A 17,334-nucleotide genomic window follows, 5' to 3' on the forward strand; every position below is an offset into this window, starting at 1 on the left:
GAGCAGCGGCTTTCAAGCAGTCAACGCTCTGCTCTCAGCACCTCAGCAGGTCTAGCTCTTATCACTGTGCTTCCCCGACCACCAGTTGGATTTTCCACGCCTTCTGTTTGACTATATCTGTGTCAATAAGCAGTCCAAAATGGATCACGATCATGACCACGGTACGGATGAGAGCACCATCACGGCCAAGTCCTGCCCCATGATCATGGTGGTAAGTACGCAGTTACACAACTCCTGTCGTCCACAGTTTTGAAACGAAATCACTTACCAATGTGCTAAATGCTGTAATTTAAAAGTCACTCATCCAGTTCAGCTGAATGAGATTTGTCCGGAGAGCAAGTAATTACGAGTATCTGGTCCGACTTGGAATTTGAATTCTCTGGCTAGTCGCTACCTAGTACGAGTATGTATAAGTATGTTTATGTGCCAGACACCACAACGAATTATTCGCTCTCTAGCGCTTTATTCGCTCTCAGCAAATACGAATTGAATATGCTCAAACAGGGTGTCGTACTCTATTCATCGGCATTTATTGTACCATTGTGAGGGAATTATAAAAAAAGTTTTTTTTATTCAAAGGTCTATGTCTACCTAGTAAGTTTAAGCTTCCCTTTTTCAAGGCTAAACATTATGTTAAGCTGGTTCACTTAAGATATTATCTCAATTGGCTATATATGTATATGTACTGATATCTTTGTATTAGTTATGAGGTAAAAGGTACTTAGCTGCTATTTGAGGCACATCTTTCTAATCTTATGAGATTCTTTGTAAACCTCCACACTTCTATCCTTTCAGTTCCACGCCGGACACTGTGAGCGGATATTGTGGCGCGGATGGGTGGCGTCCACGGTGACTGAGTTCGTTCTCTCCGCCCTGGCCATCTTCCTGGTGTCCTTCCTGTACGAGGCCCTCAAGTTCCTGCGCCAGCAGCTGGCTCGCCGGGAAGCCCGCAAGGAGAGCGAACGACTGGCGACTGAGCAGCGCAGGAAGAACGAGGCTCCGGCGGCCGGAGGATGTTGTTCGGAAACTCCGCTGGCGGAGCCGAGGGAGCAGACCTACTGGCAGCGCCTGTTTGCCTCGACGCATATTGTCCAGTCCGTGCTGAACCTGCTGCAGATCGTCATCTCCTACCTGCTGATGCTGATCTTCATGACCTTCAACTACTGGCTGTGCCTGGCCGTGATCCTGGGCTTGGGTCTGGGTTACTTCTTCTTCGGCTGGAACAAGAAGAATCCCGACGAAAGCGAGTGCTGTCCTTAGATCCAGGATAACGCTCTTATTGGTTTTTGTATCTTGCAATTGTTATTAACTGAGCCCTTATCAGTTCTTGGTTCACACATCAAACACTCCCGTCCCCAAGTAATTACGCAAATTGTCTAAAAATACAATTTTATTCGATAGTTACACTTGGTTTAATTGTAATTGATGTAATCGTAGCATAAATTAGTCAACTAGTTTACTTAATGAGCATATTGTACAAATAGTAGTCATGAGAACAAGAACCTATACAACGCGTAAGTATCTAAATCCATTGAAGTACCACTCAATACTTTTGATTTTACAATAAATTGGTATAAGCAATACACTTTATTTTCGACCACCCCAACTCAAAACACAAACAATCCGATAAGAAACAAAAAAAAAACGCCTAGTTAAATCTCCAGGATTACATGAAATTCGTAATGAAATGCGAACAGTACCAGGCCTGAGTCCTGACAGCCCACAACTCACATTTAAAGGCCCAACCTACCACGTCCCTCACTTGTCACACAAAAGCTTTCTGAAATATCTTATAGGCTTTATCATTTTATATTCGAGACTTGTTAGCAAATATTTAAGCTGTGATTGTTAATTATGAATGTGGAGTTTAAGTAAGCCAACCTTTAGATGGGATGAATCACCTCTTACACCGCTTTATCTATATGGGTTCAGCTAACACTCTAATATTGGCGAGCTTCTTAGTTACAAGTTAATTGTGTTATAATTTCCAAGGAAATGATAAAAAAAATATGGATTCTTTTTATACTCATTTGGTACATTTCGTTCAACTTTGAATGACAAGTAAGCGCCATGGTGAGACCATTCCTTAACTAGCGCTTAGACTAGAGTAACCTAGACTGAACAACCGCGATCAAAAGTAGCTAAACCCGCAACCAATCCGCTGATTAGACACCACGCACTCATAAGCCCGTGGCTCCGGCGGCCATCATTCCGCCGTGATGATGGTGGTGATGCATCCCGCCGTTCTGGAAGTACATGTAGTAGTTGTACGGCGACTGCTGTCCTGCTCCACCCTCGCAGTCGAGCAGGGGCTGACCACCGGCCGTACCCGCCACCGGAGAAGGAGTCATCGGCAGCGGGGACACCGTACTGCCCATGCCGCCCATGCCACCCACGCCGACGCCCACCTGGCAACTGGCCCGCAGGGCGACCGCCTGATGGTGGGCCAGGATATCGCTGACCGAGTGGGAGGAGGGCCAGTGGGCGGCAGCAGCTGCGGCGGCCACACTCCTCAGCTGGTGGGGATGCGGCGCTGATCCCTGACCGCCCGCTCCTTGCGGCGGTGATGGACTTCCGCAGGACACCGCCTTCATGCTGTAGGCCGCCGCAGCACTGTACGGCTGGTAGATGGAGTTGTACAGGTGGGCGTGGGCATGGGCGTGGGCGTGCACATGGTGGGCACTTGCCGCAGCCGCCGCCGTCTGATGGTGATGATGGTGGTGCGGATGGTGTGGTCCACCGCCGGGATTGCCCAGATTTCCCAGATTAATATTGTTGCTGGCACTTGTGCCATTGTTTTGGCCACCATTGCTGGACACACTGCCGCCACCACTGCTGCTTCCGCTGCCCATCACCGTTCCCGGCGTGTGCTGGTGCCCCAGGCTGCCCAACTTGTTGCGCAGGATCCTCGAGATGGAGCTCACACTGGGCACATTCGTTTTGTCGCATATGCCCTCGCTGAGCAAACGGTCCCGGATTTCCCACGCGAAGATGCCGGGATCTCGCTGCTTCAGTTCCCTGATGTAGTTGACCACCTTGGGCGTGGTCACCCGCGGCTTGGATCCCCCAATTGCACCGGGTAGTATGGAGCCCGTTTCGTGGTACCTGGCCAGTATCTTGGACACACAGCCGTGACTAACTCGCAGCTGGCGTGATATATCGCAGGGTCGGATGCCCAGACGGGCCAGCTCCACGATCCGCATCCTGGTCGCATTGGGCAGCGGACGTCCGTTGACGAAGACGCCGCCCAGCTGGTTCACCTCGCCATATTGCGGACACTGGGACTCTGGAAGGAGAAAGGGGTTACGGATTAGTCAAGTTGGTAATTACAAGGAATAACTAGACACCGACATTGAAGTACTCTACTCTTTAACGAGTTTAGCGTATCAATGCATTTTTGCAATTATCTAAGTAACGTACATATTTGAAACATATTTCGGAAACTGTTCATATGCATGAGGTATTCCACAAAAAGTCCATAAAGAATATATTCTTCCTGTCATAAGCTGCAAACAGTATCATCCGAAGGCGATTCCCGATTCCCAGTAGAGAGTGCAAACAAAGAATGGGAACCGCACAAAAGCACATTTGCGTCTAATTAGTTTCGGTGGCAAATGAGTGAGCCGGAGTGAGCCGAGTGGCTAGGAATGGGATGTGGAGGTGCGGTGGTGCGGAGGTGCGGAGGTGCGGAGGTGCGGAGGAGCGGAGGAGGAGAAGGATTGGCGAGTGGGAGCCCAAGATGAGTGGGTCGGGGTACCGCCGTTTGTTCGGCTGAAAATCGCTACCATTTGCTTCTCAGAACTGCGGATGTGGGTGCCGCGATTGTGACTGGGAAAACACAATTTGAATGCCCGGAACGTGCGGAAATGCACTTTGAGCGATGACGCAAAGATTTCCCCTTGGCGCATAGAACACTACTTAAGGATAGGTGCACATTGGTCCATTCTATTCTTGAGCTTTCCCAGATTGGATCTAAAAATGATTTAAGTTCAGCAGAAAAAACAATATTTGTCTAAGCTATTTTCACAAGACCATTAATAAAGCAATTATCTATTCCTGCGAAAGAGACAATGTGGCCACAATCATCAATTATTTAAAGTATGCTAAACATTTTTATTTGTAGACACACCCCATAAGACACTCTGCAATTAGGCAGCGAAATAAAGGAGATTCTTACATTTTAATTCATTGGCTAATACCGTAATTGTATGTTTCGTGAATAACTAACTAGTTATTGGACAATTAAACAACTCGTATAAATGCAAACTGTGAAGGTCCTGCCTTCAGTCTTTAGGTGACAAAGTTCAAGTGAAATCCAAGCCTCAAAAGAAACATTAAAATATGATTTTCAAGTACATCCAAGAGCCAGTCCTCGGAGCTTTGCTTCGCTCCCGAGACTCGCTGATCTACTTAAACAGATCCATAGATCAAATGGGATGGAGGCTGCCGCCACGAACGAAGCCATATTGGTGGCTTTACTACATTTGGACACTGGTGGTCATAGTACTCGTCTTCATCTTCATACCCTACGGACTCATAATGACTGGAATAAAGGAGTTCAAGAACTTTACGACCACCGATCTGTTTACGTATGTTCAGGTGCCCGTCAACACCAATGCCTCCATCATGAAGGGCATCATTGTGTTGTTCATGCGGAGGCGATTCTCAACGGCCCAAAAGATGATGGACGCAATGGACATCCGATGCACCAAGATGGAGGAGAAGGTCCAGGTGCACCGAGCTGCGGCCCTATGCAACCGTGTTGTTGTGATCTACCATGGCATATACTTCGGCTACCTATCCATGGCCCTAATGGGAGCTCTGGTGATCGGAAAGACTCCATTCTGTTTGTATAATCCACTGGTTAACCCCGTCGAGCATTTCTATTTGGCCACTGCAATTGAGTCGATCACCATGGTTGGCATTATTCTGGCCAACCTCATTTTGGACGTATATCCGATCATATATGTGGTCATATTGCGGATCCACATGGAGCTCCTCAGTGAGAGAATCAAGGAACTGCGCACTGATGTTGAAAAGGGAGACGACCAACATTATGCGGAGCTGGTGGACTGTGTGAAGGATCACAAGCTAATTGTCGAGTGAGGCAGCATAGAACTTGGCTAGTAAATCCAGATAATCCAGATTATTGTTCTCATTAGGTATGGAAACACTCTGCGGCCCATGATATCAGCCACGATGTTCATCCAGCTGCTATCCGTTGGCCTTCTTTTGGGCCTGGCAGCGGTTTCCATGCAGTTCTACAACACCGTCATGGAGCGTTTCGTCTCCGGGGTCTACACCATAGCCATACTTTCCCAGACCTTTCCCTTCTGCTATGTTTGTGAGCAACTGAGCAGCGATTGCGAATCCCTGAGCAACACTCTGTTCCATTCCAAGTGGATTGGGGCTGAGCGGCGGTACAGAACCACGATGTTGTACTTCATTCACAATGTGCAGCAGTCGATTTTGTTCACTGCTGGCGGAATTTTTCCCATATGTCTGAACACCAATATAAAGGTGAGATAATGATCCACAGAATATTTATAAAAAATAATCAATTTTCTTGTCAATGAAATCTTTCAGATGGCCAAGTTCGCTTTCTCAGTGGTGACCATTGTAAATGAGATGGACTTGGCCGAGAAATTGAGAAGGGAGTAATTCGGCTTATTCTCGCAAATTTAATCAGATCAATTTTAGAGAGTAGTTGTGCACCACACAAAGTAAACAAGCAATAAATGTGATTGTAGATCAAACTGAAAAATTAAAAAAAAAAACTGTTTGTACCTTCACATAACATAACATCTCTGGCAAACAAAGCAGAACTCCAATTTTACTATTATAGCTTGCCATTATACGGTGGTAAATGGGGAGCCCTCTTATCTGGAGACTCCTCCTCCTCGTGGCACCTGCCGCTGGAGCTCTCTGCGCGTCTGAAACTGCCGTCCGGTCCATTACAATTATGGGCTGTTGAAGGCACTGCTGCACATCTGCGCCGTCTTCTAATTTCGAATCGTGTTCCACAACAGCAACTCCAAGTGCAACACGTACTGGAGAGTGCAGCGCCATAAAAAGCCACAAAAGAGCTCCCGGGTTACTCGTGGCGGCGATCGCAAGAAATCAGGAAGGAACCGGACAAAGGAGCGATAATGAACCGGGAGACGGAGTATATCGACCTCGATGGTGCTCCATTCCATTCCATTCAGGAGGGCATTTCGCGACTTACAAGCTCGTTTTCCCGCTGCTCGCATATCGCATTACCATCCCACTTGTTGCCCGACATCGTCCCCCCAATAATCATATCCCAATCCCCCACTTCACCACTTACCCACTCCCCCAAGCCCAACGATCTGCGGCTAATGATCCCCAACAGTGTCGAATTTCGTGTACATAGTTTATGGTTATGGATTTGCGCACTTGTCAATTGCAGTTCGATCATAGCTAGTACTCGCACTCGGTCTCGTTTTGGAGTGCCAGACAAAGCGAACGTGCAGCTGCATAAATATGGAGAACTGTTCGAAATAGACGGAATCTCCCCTCATTAAAGGTGGTTGTAATAGATGGGATACGACTTGAGATCGACTGGGGAATACTGTTAGTTGCTGCATAAGAAAAGGTCACGAATGCTGATTATACCAAGTTAAACGATTTGTAAACTTATTTTATAGATAATCTTCAAACTGAACTTTAAATTTCAACTTATTTTTCGACTTGAAAACACAGTGTTTCTATTAAATATTTCCGGTACATACAAGTAGTTTTTTAAGCTTTTAAAAATATGTTATAGTAAGTACGCGTCTAGGCCCCACAATACCCAACATAAATTAGCATAGGTACATTTTTCAACACTAACTGTCAGTAGATATTACAAAATATTGGCCTTTGGTTCTATATAAGTAGGTTTTCTCAGCCACTTTAGCTAGTTGAAGTCGGGATGTCGGCCAGAAGGGATATATTATTCGCAGTGGGCTTGTGCCTCATGTCAAGTTTTCTGAGCATCGAGGCTAGGTCTTTGGAGAACACCTCTGTCAAGACGGTAGGTTGGCTATACTCTTTAAACAGATAACAACTATAGATTTATGCTTCAGAAACGCGATACCGACTGGTGGACACTCCTTGAGGATATAATCTATGACAGTGATAGTGATAGTGAAGATGCCGACAACGAAAACTATTGTAAGTTGCGACGCCTTCTTGAACTCAATGACCTTGTGGTGTGTTTTTCTCAGTGATTTGTCGTAACTGCTCGGTGATAGTTAATGCTGCTCCGAATGCCACAGCGGATGGAGGCACTGCAGCTCCGCAGCCAGGTGCAGCAGCTCCAGGAAGTACTCCAGGTTCACCCGCAACTCCGCCTGGCTCGCTTCCAGGAGCTCAAGTCCCAGTTGCACCCGAAACGCCTGCTCCGTCGGCACCTGCGACGCCACCTCCAGTAGCTGCCCCACCCACCGCTTCACCACTCACAGCTGCACCACCTACACCTGCCCCACCCACAGCTGCCCCACCTACAGCTGTCCCTGGTGGATAGAATTATTAATCCTTATACACACACCTTATAACACCTCACTAACACTAGCTATTAAATGGGATTTGGTATACGATCATTTTGCCCCTGGGTTAACAACCCATCTCGAATAAAACAAGCGTTCACTTCGTTTGAGGCATAAATCTGTGCGGTTCTCATTCCCAGGCACTTTGAATCTTCAAAATATTGTAACGCAATTGTCTTGACATAAGTCACAACAGATCGGCTGGCACTCGCCACAGACCCACACGCATTGAGAATCGAGTCGAGTCTGGTGGCTGGGGAGCCAAGTCGACGAGTCGGTGGTTTTTGTCTTTTAAGATTTGTGGCGGCGAAAGGAGCAGCTCCAGTTCCTCCCCTCGACGGGATGGGTGCCATCCCCAAGTTGACATTCTGTTTGACATTTGTAATCTCGTGATCGTTAATTATTTACGAATTGAGTTACACGACGAGATGTTCTGTGTGCAGTTCCCCAATATCCAGCGCCAGCCAGGAAGACATGAAGTGGAGTCAAAGATCATGGAAGCGACAAATATAGTTGAAACTCGTACTTCATGTCACAGCTTCTTCCGCAGATACAATAAATACAATGAATAAAATGAATCGGTATCTAAATCGTTACCTTATTATAAACAAAGATACTTATATACTCCAAACCTAAGCTTCCTTTAGTTCAGATGTTCGTTTTCTTCTGTTCAGTATTTTTTCAATCACTGCGTTCGTCGTTGAAAATATTCGAAATATGCCCAATGTTGGCTGCAATTTGTTTGTCCCTTCAAGAACATTATCTCCGAGTGCTTGACTTTTGCGCTAAGCGTCCATAAATTTGTCTGAACAAATACTTTCTAGTTGTCGCTGACAAAGATCGACGCTCTTGTTTTCTCCTCTTATTTTCCTGCTTGGATTTTCCTGTTTGAAGATAGCTGCTTCGTTTTAATGGCTTTTCAAATACGCATGACATCAAATTTGGGCAATTACCAAAGATTAATGGCAGCCAAAGTTGAGCACTTGGGGATCAATTATGATATGTGCGCTATGCTACCGATAAGAATCAAACATCCGCCTAACCGAAAAATTGGAAAATTAATTGAATCTGCTATCGGTTGGTGAGCTGCCTGATTTGGGAAACATCCCAGTGATAGTCCTTCGACTTACTTCGCCCTCCAGTAGTCATCATCAGAGATGTGAGTAAGTCTCTCACTTGTGATTTATGGCAGCCAATCGACATCCGGCGAGAATAAAATGCCCCCGCCACATGCAAATTAGTCACGTAATTCCTATTAGAGCAGCACAGCGATTCCCCCCTCGATCCCATCGATGAGATGAGTCAAGAGCAAACACTTTGCAACGTGCCCAGTGTCCAAAGCGAATTTGATTGATTTTCTATGTTGGACACGACAATTATGAGCCATATCGAGGGAAAACATCAAACATCAGTTTTATTTTTAAAAATCATACTTTCGGATTGCCAAGTCTGTGCAAATTATTTAGGATCGGTAACGACTTGATTCGTAGTTTATCTACGCAGCTATTAGCCTCTCCACCAATTCACTTTTCGAGTTCCCCGTGGGTCTTTAGTTTCCATTCAATTTGGTCAGAACTTCGAGCCCCTTTTTGAGGGATCACAAGTGCAACATTTCGTTGACCCATCTGCATGGCCACTTGGGCGATGCGTCGGCACTGATTGTTGGTCTTATTAAAGGTGCAAACATGCCACCGGTGTGGCAGTGGAGGTGGGCAAACGCATATATACACCCTTCGTGTAGATGGGTATATGGATGTATGGATGGATATATGGTATATGGATGTTCGAATGCCCAGTGTCGGTCACGATCAGAGGAGCAGTGTGTTAGGTGCTACCCTGGTCGCCGTCGCGTTTCGAGTTTGTTTGGATTGTTTGTTTGCCTCCGGGAGAACCTTCGAACGCTAAGAGCCAGATTCTGTTTATTTAATTTTGAGTTACGCCTGCTGCCTGGCATTGATCAAGCTGGCTGGGCTACTTTAGCTCTAATAAGGATCCTTCCTGGCTCTCCGACTCCTTGACTTTCCGCTAGTCAGAGCTTAATCAAGGCAAACACACTGGAAACTGGGCCCGTTCCTAGCCGATCCAAGCAAATCCAAGCTGATCCAAGCCGATCTGAGCAGCTTCTGTTAATGAAAGGCAAACAGCTATGGAATTGTGAAGAGGTCGGGCAAACAGCTTAAAAAATCATAAACTCTGCAACGAAATGGAGACGGAGACTGCTTTTGTCTGATGTCTGATCGGTAAATATTTGCCCATGGATTTTAGTCTCGGGACTCGTAGTCCTTTCGCATCCCCGACGGAAATTGGAAACGGATTCGGTAGCCGACGCTTCTGTATCTGTGTGTTTCGGTACAAATGGCTTACAAATGGCTGTGTTTGCTTTGAAATCGTACACTTTTACTGAGTTCATCACGCCCGGTTCGAGATCCCAAAAGACACAGAGAAATGCTGGGATATATGGATCGTTAGATCTAGCTTGGTTAGATCCTAAAACAGCCGTTATACTTTAAAAAATATTTGAAGATCATATCTCGTTTTAAAGGAATATAGAAGAATATTGATTTCTAACATTTTATTCCGAGCCCATCGATTTTGATCTGTGATTTTATTGTTCCTGGTGCGGCTGCCGTTTTTGAGGCCCTTTCCCCGCTTTCAGTATGCCATTAAAGGCTCTATTAAAATTGTCTATACGGCAAAATTATAATTCATAAATTCTGGGAAATTGCCGAATACAATGGCGACCACTGTTTCGACTGGAACTCTGCCAACGATCAGCAAATTACAAACGCAGTCCAGAAAGAAATGTCGGCTTTAATGTCCGTATGTTTGTGGGAGTTTTTTTTTCGTCTTTTTGTATTTCTGGTTCTTGTTCTTGGAAATTTTTTAACACTTGCCCTTTCGTCAAAAGTTCGCCGACGGTAATTAAAGTTGCACATACTGCAGCTTAAGTTTTTTATAATTTATTAAAATATCATTAAAGTATTCACAAAAGCCACTGATGCGCGTAAATCCAATTACAGGAGCAATTAACGAATGTTAACTAACTAGAACTAATTAAAAATAATATTTTGCTAAACAAAATGGACGAAAAAGATGGAAAATAATGATAGCGACATATGTATATATGTATGTATGTATATATTTAGTTGTAGTATATTTGCTGGCTAATCAAAATCTATTAAAAAGTAAATGCACTGGTAATTTAATGAGAAAATTTGAATTTCTTATTCATCTGAACCAATGGCTAAAACGATAAATAGTAAAGTGAAAAAGCATTTGTAGGTACTTGTACTTTGTTGCAAGCTTCATTTATGGATTTATTATAGGACTGTCACAGGAACATATACATATGTACATAATTCATTCTTATCAGTGGTGAAAATATATACATACAATATATTTGCCTTGTCTGCCTGATAAGTTGCCACTAACATTGCAATAAAAAATACTTTGATTGAACTGCATTCGATCGACTGGGTGATTATTTCAGAAACTTGAACGCTGGGAACATGTCAAATGTCAAGAGGCAATGAACTTATTTTCTGCCTAATTGAATTTAACAAATTCAAACATTTCAAGCTGATAAGACGTTTTGTTATGCGGTCGTAAAAATACATTGTATGATTTATAACATTGGATTCGAGTGCATAGGCGAAATTTTAGCAGGCTTCGATGATGACAATAATACTTATCACGCCTATGCGACTTTTGTTTGTAGAAAATAAAAATGCCATTTAAATTTCATTTTAATTAATAAGCGAGCCGTCAATTAACACGTTTTCACACTAAGCGATGCGTTCTGCGAAAATGGTCCACTAAATTGTATTAAATCTCAGAAAACGTTGAGTAATTGTCTGAATATTCACAACATTAACTGCAAACAAATAATATAAATAATAAAATACCAAAATGGCTGCCAATTTGGATACTTATATTTAGTTCGTTGGGCCCGAATTGAATATAAATTTGGCATGAAATGATGTTTTTGATATTCAGGGCAATACAATTTTGGGGCCTTCTGGTCTGGTGTTTGATTCGATCAAAAGACATCCCCAAATCAGTTGTAGAGTGTTGAAGTCAACTACAAGATACTCTGTAGTAGGAATAGTAAACAATAATAAACGAAAAAATACATTTCTGTTACCAAATCAGCATTTTGTTAAAGATTCAGATTTTTCTAAAGCCAAAATTAACACATTTATGCGAAAAATTTAGTTTATTGGCACATCAAATATATTCCTTTGTATGGTACAGTTCCAGGAAAAATCACATTCAGTTTAAGCGACTAGAACACTTCCTTAAATTCGAATCTCGAAAGTAATGAGCTTTTAAGAGTACCTTGAAATGGATGTGAGATATCCTGGTAATCTTGGAAGGGTGTATAGATATAGATGCATGGCAAATTGGATTTCCCCTCTCATAACTGCACAATATGTGCGAATGCATTTTCGACTGCGTGGTGTTCCCATAAATCTTGGGTCTTGGCAAGCGGTTCCTTCTCCTTCGGAAGACCCAGCAGGTTGATTGACGGAGCGCCGTCGCGATGGGGAGATGCCTTCATATGTTTATTTTCTTAATTCCGCCGCTGGTTGCTTGCAGCCTATACAAATTTATATGCATTCGGCATGCAGAAAAAATTAATTTAACAACTCAGTTGACTTGAGCTGAGGCTCAGCCAACGCGTCGCGTATACGCCATGTGGCCCGCCCCTTGTACACTGCTCGCATTTTCACTCTTCAGTTGGTTGCCCACATTGTTGCGATCCTCGTCGACTTATAAATAGTTGGGTTTTTAATTTTTTTTTTATTTGGTTGTACACTAACTACGAGCGAGCTTGTCGACAATTTTGCATTCGGAGCGTTGCACAATTTGCCGCACAATCGCTTTTATTTATCAGTAAATTTCACAGAATCGTCGCGCCAAGAGAAAGAGGAAGCCACTCTACACGTCTGTCACTTTGATCTGCTGGCAATGCCATTTTCCCTTTTAATCTGCTGCAGAGTTCAAATCCAAGTGTTATCAATGGAAAAGAGTCGTGATTGGCATCGCTTTATGTTTACTTAACTTCGATCGAATCTGCTTTCAACCAGACGGAGAAATGCAACTCTTTACTGCTCCTTACATTCCCCAAATAAGTTTAATACTTCGCAACTGGCGAAGTTTTAGAGTGACTTAATCTAGATTGCCGTCTCCTATTGTACTTCCGATTTAAGATCAAGTGCAAGCGCCTCGAATTATAAATGGAGCCCATAAGATAGGCGCCCCAGCAAGTGGGTACATAAAAGTACATAAAGCTAAATAGATTCCTGCGGCGTCAACAGCATTGTCTGTCAACAGAAATTAATGAGTCCATAAATCACGGCAGCCACCGCCAAGATAGCGACGCACTAGCTCCTTCATGCCGCCCCCCTTGGAAACCGGGTAGATGGGGGCCAGTTGGAGGAGGCTAGCAAATATGACGGCTCTAGCTGCGAGCTCGAGGAACTCGAAAGGGGTGCGGCCCAGCCGAAAAAAAAGAAACAAAAGAATACCAGAGGAAAGATGCCGCGGCGACTTCAATTACGCGTACCAGGAATGCGCACAATGCGAGTGCGTAGCCGAAATGTGCTCGATGTCGATGCAAAACCCATGGCCAGAGTTCCGATCCCGTCCCACAGCCGCACAGTTCCACAGCTCTACAGCTCCACAGCCCAGAGATCCAACGCATCCGACCAATCATTGGCAATGTACTAGAACCGACAACTCCGCTGCAGTTCGGGTTCGCCGGCACTCGAGCAATGTGCAACGCCCTTCGCTGACAGCCGCGAGATGCATATAAATCTAACCACATGTGCACCAGCTCACTCCCACTCCCCCATCCTGCCCACTAGGGATTCGGCTGAAGAAGCTCACTGCGGCACTGGCGTAAGATAGCTAAACATTTTAAAATAATTGGTATTGTCTTTCGACAGTAAACTGACTTTCTTTGGAAAAAAAAATATAATTACTGCCAGTTAAGAGAACCAATAAATAGTTCTTTTATGACAAAACCAAACTTTAAATTTGCTTTAGCTAAATCACTTAACATTCCATATAAACCAGAGTTAGCTGGAAAATAGCTAGTTTCACAGCGCTTATCCCAGGACTCGACCAAATTCGAAACTGAGAAATGGAGTTTGAATGCTTGCGACAGTTCCGGTTTTGGGTAGCCATCGCCCCCGTGGGACTTGACACAGGCCATCAAGGGGTTAGGGGCTAGAGGTTAGGGGTTGGGGGTTGGGGGTTAGAACCAGATGTTAGCCGCCCGCTTATTGATGCGATCGCATTCATTATCCCGGAATGAACTGGCTCAAACACGTGCCCCCTAACGATTAGAAACTCATTAAATTTATGGTAATGAGCTGAGTTTACTCCCAAGAACATGAAGTACACTTGTCAGATGTCAGAGGTTGTGGATCCATGGGGAGATGTCCACAGCCCAAAAGGGAGGAAATGTCAACTGATCTGTAAGGGGAACCTAACTTATTACTACGTAAAGTATATCCTATAGTGTACGATTGTTCTGAACAATCTAACTGAGGTTTTCCAAAGAGTTTTGGAGGTTTTAATCAAAAACAAAACTTATTTAGTGCAACTTAAGCTTGCCAAGCACCCGAGCAATGCCCAAAATAACTGCCAATGCGCTTAATGAAAGTTCCGCATCAGTGGACGGGGATGTGATTTAATTAAAGAACTCAGGGGAAACGACGCCACACAATCAAGCCGAGGCAGTGAAGCGTTTTCCCAAACCCGGTTCGCGCAATCGTCGGTATCCACGGGAGGAAGCTGCTGGTCGGGCTTTCTGATCACTACCCGCCGCATCCTCCCGCAGTCGCAGCTCCTGGTCAGCTCAGCTACTCCGATACCATATAGACTCTTCCATTAAGGCGTGTACACATTGACGCGACGTTTTCCTCCTCGGATCTCAAGTGTTTGCCTGCCTTTCGTGGCCATCGTCGTCTGCGCCTTTTGTTTTACTGCCCCCTCCTTCTGTGATTTTAACATCTTGCACTTGCGGCCCGCGTCTGGTGGGCTTTTCATGTTTAGCTACCGAAGTAGATGGCTACCGGTGGCCGTTAGTCACGCATTTCTGCACCTCTGGTCTAGAGTCTGAGTCTGGGCTTGGGTTTGGGTATGGGTTTGGGAATGGGTTTGGGAATGGGTTTGGGAATGGGTTTGGGCATGGGCATGAGCATGGGTCTGCATCGGCGTCTATATCTTATTCGACGTTTCCGACTGAGCAAACAATGCTGGCGTACAAACATAATGTCACAACATTGAAAGCAAGTCATTAATGGACCAAAGTGCGGAGCCTGCTAGCCGACTCATAACTTCATTCTGCACGGCCAAATGGAAAGATATATTCGAATGTCCTTCTGATACTTAGCCATATAAAGGCTTAGCCAAACCAATAAATACTTGAAAACTTAAGAGGAATTCCATTAAAAGGGATTATCAATAGGCATACTCGCATGTCACTCAAAGAAATTAAAAATAATTTGCTTATTATTTCGAAAGATGATCTAAGCAATGGGAAATTTGTAAAAGTAAATCGACGCATGCCAAATTATTCGATTGCGCACATGTTTGTCAATAGATCCCACCGCCAACAACTGGTCAAATCTTTACACACTTGGGTAGCGTAGTTTTCGGGCATAAGGCCATGTCTTGCACTCGCATTTTGTTTTTGGCCCAAAGCACATGGACAAACAGAGACACGGACACTTGGAGCCAAAAGTGAAGACCGCACGACAAAGGCACAAACATTACAACGATCATTAGTTAAATTAGGAGCCCTGGCTCCGGAGTTTCTGCCTGGGTTTCGATGGGATTGGGGTTATGGGTTTTGGATTTGGGATTTTGGGTTTTGGGATCGGGTACGTGTGCAGATGTCGGCGACATCATCGAAAGCCAAACAACTGCCGCGGCTACCGCGAGGCTGTCGATCATGCGCAAAGCGACGGCAGCCTTTTGAAACGAAAATCAAAAGCCAACACCTGCCTCTTGTCTTGGCCCAAAAAAAAAAGAGAAGATGGTCTACCGATCGATGGTGTTAGGGTATCTGGATAAGGACTTGGCTGGAGGCTCGGTCAAGAGGGCTTTATTGGCAAAACACTTGAGTGGCGTATTTAAGTGGGCTAAGTGAACAGGGTAAAATTGTCAAGGAAGTCAATCTGAAGGATAAATAAAGTGCTACACTCGAATGTATTGCATCGTTTCCTTATTGCTACAAGGTACATATTCTTGTTTTTTTGTTAATTTTAATCAAAATATATTCATAAACAGCTAATTAACTTTTTAAAGAACCCCAATGCCGTCGGCACCTCAAAAATGTCGATGGATCGATCCATTTTGTGTGGTAAGCAACTCCGGGGTATATAACTTTGAGAAGTATGGATTAAGACCAACCTGGGTCCATTTCGGCCGATGGCAGTTGATTGAAGAACTCCAGAATTGCAATTGTCGCCACCTAAGTCTGCTTTCCGCCAACTCCGCCGTGGAACTTTCTCCAATTGGATTCGCTGGGATAGTTGCGCTCTGCTTTGCTGCGGATTGTCGCTGGTTAGCTAGTCGTTAACTTTTCGCACTTGGCTATAATGTGAGATTCAATTAAGGCATGAAATTTGTATACAAATTGGCGCCAGTTGTGCGGGGCAGCATCGGGCTGCGGTGCCTGCGATGCCTACGATGCCTATGCCGTGAACCAAGACTGAGATCTGATTAGCACATTTTCGGGCCAAAACGATCGCTCTCGACTAGGTTGGCTCGAAAATTATCACGCACTTATCACACCTTATTGGGGAAGCGGGAACTACACACACTTAATGACACTACAATGGGTTTGTTATGCTTTGATTTTGGGGATTATGTCGGTTTACTTTGGACTCCGCAGGCGGACCTCCCGTGCGATCGATGTCTTGCAATTGAACCGATTTAAGCAGCATTCACTGATCCGTGCGCGCGCCTTTTTAATCTTCCGCTGGCCTTTTTGCTCTACCGTATCGGGTCGTTGCGTATCGGTTGGGAACGGTTTGGATCGGGAAACCCTGGCGCGCTCTCCAAAAACGATCGTTGCTGCTCGTCACCCGTGTCTGCTGCGACTAACGCTGCCCGCGGCGCTGCCGATCAAGATCGCCCACCATCCACGTCCACGAACACATCGACCATCACCTCCACAGTCGCAGTCGCAGTCACAGTCACAATCACATCCACATCTACAGACTCAAGTGGAAGTGGAAGGCACCGCGTCGACGCAGCATCCCAAGATCTCGCTCTCTCTTTTGCTCACTCTCCGGCCTCTCCCCGGCGCACACACACACACTCATCCGTGAGAGGAAGGGGCGGTCGGTCGACCGTATATGTGGGTTTTAATGGCGATGATCGTGCACTGGTGTGCGTTTGTTGTTGGACCCCGGGCAAATAACAAAAATGAAGAATGTCTTTCGGCGATCAGGAGCGCAGGCAGAGCATTGAGGGTAAGACCAGAAGATTAAAGGCTCCCGTAACCTCAGTTCTCATCTCATCTACATACATAAATATTTAAGAACATTCTTTTCAGACACTCCTTTAATTAAAGGGCTCCTATAAATGAGATTTTTTGCATTTCAAAAGTTTAGAAGAAGTTAATAAATACATAGTTTGTTACATCAGTAAGTTATGGTTTATATACAACATTTATTCAGTATATATCATAATATGTTTTAGTTTTAGTATGAGGTTTCAGGCCATCCTGGTTGATAATGAAGTAAGCTAACTCGATCCTCCT

At 44.8% G+C, this 17,334-nt stretch overlaps 4 protein-coding genes across 4 annotated transcripts; 3 read left to right on the plus strand and 1 right to left on the minus strand.

Annotated features, from left to right (window-relative positions):
- The first annotated feature begins 4 nt into the window (after positions 1-4).
- Positions 5-1,583, plus strand: LOC120452399 (high affinity copper uptake protein 1). The gene is made up of 2 exons (XM_039636617.2): positions 5-211; positions 796-1,583. Exons 1-2 carry the CDS (start codon positions 140-142, stop codon positions 1,258-1,260), a joined length of 537 nt encoding a protein of 178 aa, XP_039492551.1. The 5' UTR covers positions 5-139; the 3' UTR covers positions 1,261-1,583.
- On the minus strand, positions 1,286-16,657 carry LOC120452398 (paired box pox-meso protein). Its single transcript, XM_039636616.1, has 2 exons — positions 15,978-16,657; positions 1,286-3,286 (listed from the first exon to the last, which is right to left on the minus strand). Exons 1-2 carry the CDS (start codon positions 15,985-15,987, stop codon positions 2,181-2,183), a joined length of 1,116 nt encoding a protein of 371 aa, XP_039492550.1. The 5' UTR covers positions 15,988-16,657; the 3' UTR covers positions 1,286-2,180.
- Positions 4,322-6,942, plus strand: LOC120452397 (odorant receptor 85a). Its single transcript, XM_039636615.1, has 4 exons — positions 4,322-5,102; positions 5,163-5,520; positions 5,587-6,616; positions 6,901-6,942. Exons 1-3 carry the CDS (start codon positions 4,342-4,344, stop codon positions 5,659-5,661), a joined length of 1,194 nt encoding a protein of 397 aa, XP_039492549.1. The 5' UTR covers positions 4,322-4,341; the 3' UTR covers positions 5,662-6,616; positions 6,901-6,942.
- Positions 6,882-7,668, plus strand: LOC120452400 (vegetative cell wall protein gp1). The gene is made up of 3 exons (XM_039636618.1): positions 6,882-7,036; positions 7,089-7,176; positions 7,230-7,668. Exons 1-3 carry the CDS (start codon positions 6,935-6,937, stop codon positions 7,526-7,528), a joined length of 489 nt encoding a protein of 162 aa, XP_039492552.1. The 5' UTR covers positions 6,882-6,934; the 3' UTR covers positions 7,529-7,668.
- Positions 16,658-17,334: the final 677 nt, after the last annotated feature.

This window comes from Drosophila santomea, chromosome 3R (assembly GCF_016746245.2).
Source record: "Drosophila santomea strain STO CAGO 1482 chromosome 3R, Prin_Dsan_1.1, whole genome shotgun sequence".
In the NCBI taxonomy this organism is placed as follows: Eukaryota; Metazoa; Arthropoda; class Insecta; order Diptera; family Drosophilidae; genus Drosophila; species Drosophila santomea.